The sequence below is a fragment of the Empidonax traillii genome, unplaced genomic scaffold (assembly GCF_003031625.1).
Source record: "Empidonax traillii isolate 1590-97213 ecotype Southwest subspecies unplaced genomic scaffold, ASM303162v1 scaffold2456:size58518, whole genome shotgun sequence".
Classification (NCBI taxonomy): domain Eukaryota; kingdom Metazoa; phylum Chordata; class Aves; order Passeriformes; family Tyrannidae; genus Empidonax; species Empidonax traillii.
Genome location: NW_020957649.1, coordinates 30047 through 36477, shown reverse-complemented (window position 1 = coordinate 36477; position 6431 = coordinate 30047). Strand labels below are relative to the sequence as shown.

Sequence of the window (6431 nt, the reverse complement as noted above, 5' to 3'; positions counted from 1 at the left end):
CAAAGTGTCGGAGCAGCTCAAGTACTGCGGCGGCATCATCAAGGAGATGTTCGCCAAGAAGCACGCGGCCTACGCCTGGCCCTTCTACAAGCCCGTGGACGTGGAGGCCCTGGGGCTGCACGACTACTGCGACATCATCAAGCACCCCATGGATCTGAGCACAATCAAAGTAGGGAATTGGGGTTTTTTAGGAAAATGAAGGGGTTTGGGTGTGTTTGGTGTCTCTTTTCTCCTTGTGGTTTACCCGATGTTTGGGAAGGGCAGGCGCTCCCAGCGGTCCCTCTTGGCGACGCTGAGGTGTGGTTTTTATGGAAAATCTCTGTTGTTGTGGAAATCTGTCCGGTTTTTAGCCCCTCCCCCCCCCCCCCGAGCAGAAATCCTGGGAATTGGGATTAAAAAACCAACCCTGTTTTTAATCCCTTCCAGAATAAGGGCTGGTCTCCCTCAATGCTTGATCTTCTCCTGAGCTCGGGGGGAAGAACCAGAACCAGCTGCTCTTTTGACCAAAACACATCCTGCTTTTGATCAAAAGTAGCTTTTCTTTTTGACCAGAATTGGTGGTTCTTTTGACCAAAATTGGTGGTTCTTTTGACCAAAATTGGTGGTTCTTTTTGACCAAAATTGGCGGTTCTTTTGACCAGAATTGGTGGTTCTTTTGACCAGAGTTGGTGGTTCTTTTGACCAGAGTTGGTGGTTCTTTTGACCAAATTTGATGGTTCTTTTGACCAGAATCAGCAGTTCTGTTTGACCTAAACAAGTCTTGTCTCTTTGACCAAAACCCAGAATTCTTCTGACCAAAACCCAAAATTCTTCTGACCAAAACCCAGAATTCTTTTGGCCACAACCAGATTCTTTCTGACCAAAGCAAGTCCTTCTCTTCCCATCACAATGAGCTGTTGTTGTTGCTGATGAAACCCTGGCGGGTTTTCCGACCGACATTCCTTGTCCCTCTAGAGCCCCCCGTGTTCCGTGGGCTCCCCATTCCCCCCTGGATCTCTGAGCTGCATTTTTACCCCCTTGCACTGAGAGTTGTGTTGCTTTCCCTGCCCTCTGCTCTCTCTCTCTCTCTGTCTCTCTAGTCCAAGCTGGAGGGCCGGGAGTACCGGGACGCTCAGGAATTCGCGGCCGATGTGCGGTTGATGTTCTCCAACTGCTACAAGTACAACCCCGCCGACCACGAGGTCGTGGCCATGGCCAGGAAGCTGCAGGTGAGTTCCCACCCCCCTGCTCGATGTCCTTCTCTGCTGCTTCACCCCCTGTCAGGGCCCCTCGAGCCCCAAACTGACCCCCCAAAGCCGCCCCTGTGGTGGGGAACAGCCCCAGGTGACGCTTTCTGTGCTGCAGGACCTGCCCAGTTCCCTCTCCCAGCTCAGTTTTGTTCAGGATCATCTTTTTCCTGTCCCTTGTTGCTGGTGGAGGAGCAGGAAGGTGAAACACGGCTCCAAAACGTCCCTTTTTTACCCCCAAAAGGAATAAAGATCAAACAGGTGACGGCTCCTGCTGCTTTAGGTCCCTGTCCCGGGCGAGTTTTCCGCCCTCCGAAGGGTCTGCGGGGAATTAATCGGCTCCTGACGGATCCCCACGACCCCAACCGGGGGGTTTGGCCTCACCCACGAGCTCCAGCGCTCCGGAGAACCCCCTGGATCCCTGCATTTCCCAGGAATTCTGAGCCCCCCTGCACAGTTGGAGCAGCAGGAACGGGCTCTGCGGGGCGTGGATCGGGGGGAGAGGGTTGGTTGAGCTCCAGGGATTTCCCACCACGGAACCACTGCCAGGGGTCACAGAGTTCGACTCCAAACGTTGGATTTTCAACCTCAGCATTCCCACGTGGCTCCTTAAAAACACCCCAGATTCCAGGTGCTTCCATTCCCTTTGATCCCCATTTCTCTGGGTTTTTTCATCGAGTTGTTTTTTAAATAATTTTATCACATCACACTCGATCCCAACTGCTCCCAAACCACCCCCCCCCCCAAATCCCCAAGGATTCACGTTCGAGATGCCAGGAGGATGCTCGGGATGGGATTGGAGAGGACACAGGAACCGGATCCGCGCGTGGGAAGAGGTTTTTGGGATGTGGGAAAAGCCCAATTCCAGCGGCGTGGAAGGAGGAGGAAAAGGGCACGGAAGGAGAAGAAAACTCCTGTAAATTATGGGAGAAGCTGTTAAATCAGGAGGAAAACTCCTAAACTGAGGGGAAAACATGAAATCAAGGGAAGGACTCCGAGAAATTAAGTTTGATTGATGGAAGTTTGACTCAAGAAACTGCCCCAAAAAAACAAGCCAGGAATGGGTGGTGCTTCTCCACCTGGAAATGTGGAGTGAAAACCTCGACCTGACCCGGCCCTTCCCCTGAATCCAGGGAAGTGTCAGCTCGGGAAGGGGCTGCAGCTGCGCCGATCCCTCCACACAGTTCAGGAAATGCTGGGTTTGAACTCGTGTTTTTATAAAAACTCAAGTTTTTATGAAACTTGAGCCGAGGAGGTGCTGAGGAAACGGGAGTTTTGGGGAGGAATTTGGGAGAATTCGGCACCTTAGAACTGGATTTTTTTTTTTTTTTTTTTGGTGGGTTTTATGACCAAAAAAACCCACAGTTTTCACCCTCAGGCTCTCCCCAGCTGGTTTGGGGCCCACACAGGACGTCACAGCCTCGTGGAAGGACGTCCCAGAGCATTTCCAACCCCCAGCAGGAGGAAATCCCGACATTTCCTGTCCCAGCCTGGATATTCTCATGGAAACCCCTCATTTTTTCCTTCCTTCCCACCTCGTTTGATCCGAAAAATCCTCATGAGTGGCTTCTCCAGGTGACACCCCAAAGCCAGGGCTGCTTGGAGTCGGGATTCCAGGCTTGGGATCACGGCCCTGGAAAAGCTCAGCCACTCAGGAAGGTCAGTTGTGGCATCAGGATGGCAGAAAAGGTGGGATTTGAGTGTCAGAGCCCCCCAAAAAAGGGGGGGTTGAACCTCAGAGCAGCCGAAACAGCATCTGGACCCCACCCCAACCTCGACGTCCGGGGCTGGAACCTCCTCCTCGGCTTTTCCTGGGGCCTGGAAATCCGATTGCAGCGGGAAGATCTCCCAGGAGAGGAGGATTTGGGGCAGCTCTGCAGAGGTTTGGGAACGAGAGGACTCCAGTCCCGCTGGAAAAGCTCTGGAATAACTCCTGTTCCTGCTTTTTTGGGCCCCTTTGCACCATCAGAAACGGAGGGGGTTTTGGCTTTCCGGGGGTAATTCCGGCTCGTGGGAGAAGTTCTTGGTTGTGGTTCTGGTGGCGTCCACGATAAGAACTCTTGATGAAAAATTAACGAGCTCGTTAATTGCTCAGTGGGTTTTTCTCTCCCATCATTCCCTGCCTGGGATTTTTCAGACACCGAGGCCGTTTCAGGCACTTCCCAATCGACGGGAGATGAAATTGGGGTAAAAACAGCCCGGAAGGTTGAATTTCTGCCCCCCAGAGAATCCAAAAAGTGGAGTTTCTGCGTTGGAGCAGCTTTGCCACCCGCTGATAATCAGGGAGCAAGGACCTCCTGGGCCGTGGGAAGCAGGAATTGGGGTGTTAAACACTGACCAGGGGCAGAAATTCCGGGGTGAATCCGTGTGAGCCTCCGTCGTCCCACGGAGGGGCTCGGAAACGTCTCCTTTTTTTTTTTTTCCTCGCCTGTTTTCTCCTCCTTCCCCCAAAATTTGAGCCCCAGCCCGTGGGTGAAGCCCCAGAGCGCTCCTGGCAGCAGGTGGGAGCGGCAAAACGACCCCCAGAGCTCCCCAAAAAGCCGCCAGCGAGGGAAGAAAAGCCGGGAATGAAGGCGGGAGGAGGGCGAGGAAGGAAGGTGGGAAATCAATCCTTGGGGAGAGCCCAGAGGGTCCTTCAGCCACCTGGATGAGCCTGAGCTGGGAGAGCTGGAGCTTCCAGGAGGGGAAACATCGAGCAGCGGGTTCAGCCGTCGGGTTGGATACCCCGGAGCGTTGGGTTTGCCCCCGGGGATTTGGGATGAGTCGGATGAACCGACGTCATCGTTGACGTCCCTGTTGGGGTTCGGGGAACAGCCCCCAGCTCGTGCTCTGTCCACGTGCCCAGGGCTTGGGAAGCAGCAGCAAATCCGTGGGAATTGTAGGTTGGAAGAGCTTTGGGAAGGGGGAGGAATTCCCTGGGCTTTGTTCCCACGGGGAGCGACACCCGGGAACTCCTGCGGGTTGTTCCTCCAACTGGCACCTGAGTCATCTCTGGGAGCCCCAGAAGGTTCCAGGAGGATCCCAGGAACTTGGAAAGCAGATCCTGCCCCCCTGAACCCCGCCCAGAGCAGGGGGATCAGCCCCTCTGCAGCTCCTGGGGGGAAGATCCTGGGTTGGGGGCAAAAAAATCCTCGTCTGGGAAACTCAAATCCACGCTCAGAACGCTCCAGGTGGAGCCAGAACCCTTCAGGTGGAGCCAGAACGCTCCAGGTGGAGCCAGAACCCTTCAGGTGGAGTCAAATCCATTCAGGTGGAACCAAAACCCTTCAGATGGAATCAAAACCCTTCAGGTGGAACCAAAACCCTTCAGGTGGAGTCAAACCCCATCAAATGGAATCAAAACCTTTCAAATGGAGCCCAAACCCTTCAAATAGAGTCAAACCCCTTCAGGTGGAGCCAAACCCCCTTCAGGTGGAGCCAGAACCCTTCAAATAGAGTCAAACCTCTTCAGGTGGAGCCCAAACCCCTTCAGATGCAATCAAAACCATTCACATGAAGTCAAATCCCTTCAGATGGAGTCAAAAGGCACCAAGAGACAACCAGACCAGACACAGGACCCGGCTGGAGACACACCCAGGTTCTCCCACCTCATCTGCCTGGGCTGGGATTTAAAGGAAAAATGGATTTTCCTGTCAGGCTTTGGGAGAAGGAAGGACTTTGCCATCCGTGGGATAATGGAATTATCAGAGGGATGTGGTGTCACACCCCTGGCTCTGGAGGATGTTGGGAAGAGGCCTCGCACTTCTGGGGGTGTTCTGAGTCCCATCCTTTCTCACCCGTGACTTTCCCTTCTCCCCAAAACCATCCTGGAATCCGCTCACAATTCCCACTCTGGGGACTCCTGGGGGTCTTCTGAGTCTCTGTAACTTTCCCTTCTCCCCAAAACCATCCTGGAATCCGCTCAGAATTCCCACTCTGGGGACTTCCAGAGGTGTTCTGAGTGTCATGCCATTCAGAATTCCCACTCTGGGGATTTCCAAGGATGTTCTGAGTGCCTGTAACTTTTTCTTCTCCCAAAACCATCCTGGAATCCGCTCAGAATTCCCACTCTGGGGACTTCCAAGGATGTTCTGAGTCCCTGTAACTTTTCCTTCTCCCCAAAACCACTCAGAATTCCCACATTCTGGGACTCCTGGGGGTGTTCTGAGTCCCTGCGACTTTCCCTCCTCCCCAAAACCATCCTGGAATCCGCTCAGAATTCCCACTCTGGGGACTTCCAGGGATGTTCTGAGTGTCATGCCATTCAGAATTCCCACTCTGGGGACTTCCAAGGATGTTCTGAGTCCCCGTAACTCTCCCTCCTCCCCAAAACCATCCTGGAGTCTTCTGAGTCTCTCTAACTTTCCCTCCTCCCCAAAACCATCCTGGAATCCACTCAGAATTCCCACTCTGGGGACTCCTGGGAGTCTTCTGAGTCTCTCTTAACTTTCCCTTCTCCCCAAAAACATCCTGGAATCCACTCAGAATTCCCACTCTGGGGACTTCCAAGGGTGTTCTGAGTCCCTGTAACTTTTCCTTCTCCCCAAAACCACTCAGAATTCCCACATTCTGGGGACTCCTGGGGGTGTTCTGAGTCCCTGTAACTTTCCCTCCTCCCCAAAACCATCCTGGAACCCGCTCAGAATTCCCACTCTGGGGACTCCTGGGGGTCTTCTGAGTCTCTCTTAACTTTCCCTCCTCCCCAAAACCATCCTGGAATCTGCTCAGAATTCCCACTCTGGGGACTTCCAGGGGTGTTCTGAGTGTCTGTAACTTTTTCTTCTCCCCAAAACCATCCTGGAATCCGCTCAGAATTCCCACTCTGGGGACTCCTGGGGGTCTTCTGAGTCTCTCTAACTTTCCCTCCTCCCCAAAACCATCCTGGAATCTGCTCAGAATTCCCACTCTGGGGACTTCCAGGGGTGTTCTGAGTGTCTGTAACTTTTTCTTCTCCCCAAAACCATCCTGGAATCCGCTCACAATCCCCACTTTGAGGACTTCTTGGGGCGTCGATGCTGCTGTCGATCCCTGGCGTAGAGAACCCCCCCCCCCAGGGAGCCCCCCCTGGGGTGTCCACCCCAGGGGGGGCTCCCTGGGGGGGGGGGTTCTCTACGCCAGCAACATCCCCTGAGGGTGCCAAACATCCCCCTACCTTATCCCCACCCCTTCCCCCCTCACAGGACGTGTTCGAGATGCGCTTCGCCAAGATGCCGGACGAGCCGGAGG

At 54.0% G+C, this 6431-nt stretch overlaps 1 protein-coding gene across 1 annotated transcript in view; it reads left to right on the top strand.

The window, feature by feature from the left end:
* The window catches only part of LOC114071942 (bromodomain-containing protein 4-like), a gene marked incomplete at both ends in the record, with an annotated part of 41181 nt that overhangs the window by 4729 nt on the left and 30021 nt on the right, over positions 1–6431 (top strand). Inside the window, 3 exons of the mRNA XM_027909829.1 lie at positions 1–169; positions 1080–1208; positions 6386–6426. The exon at positions 1–169 is cut by the window's left edge and continues 30 nt beyond it. Coding sequence (XP_027765630.1) covers positions 1–169; positions 1080–1208; positions 6386–6426 — 339 coding nt within the window. The remainder of the gene's footprint in view (positions 170–1079; positions 1209–6385; positions 6427–6431) is intronic.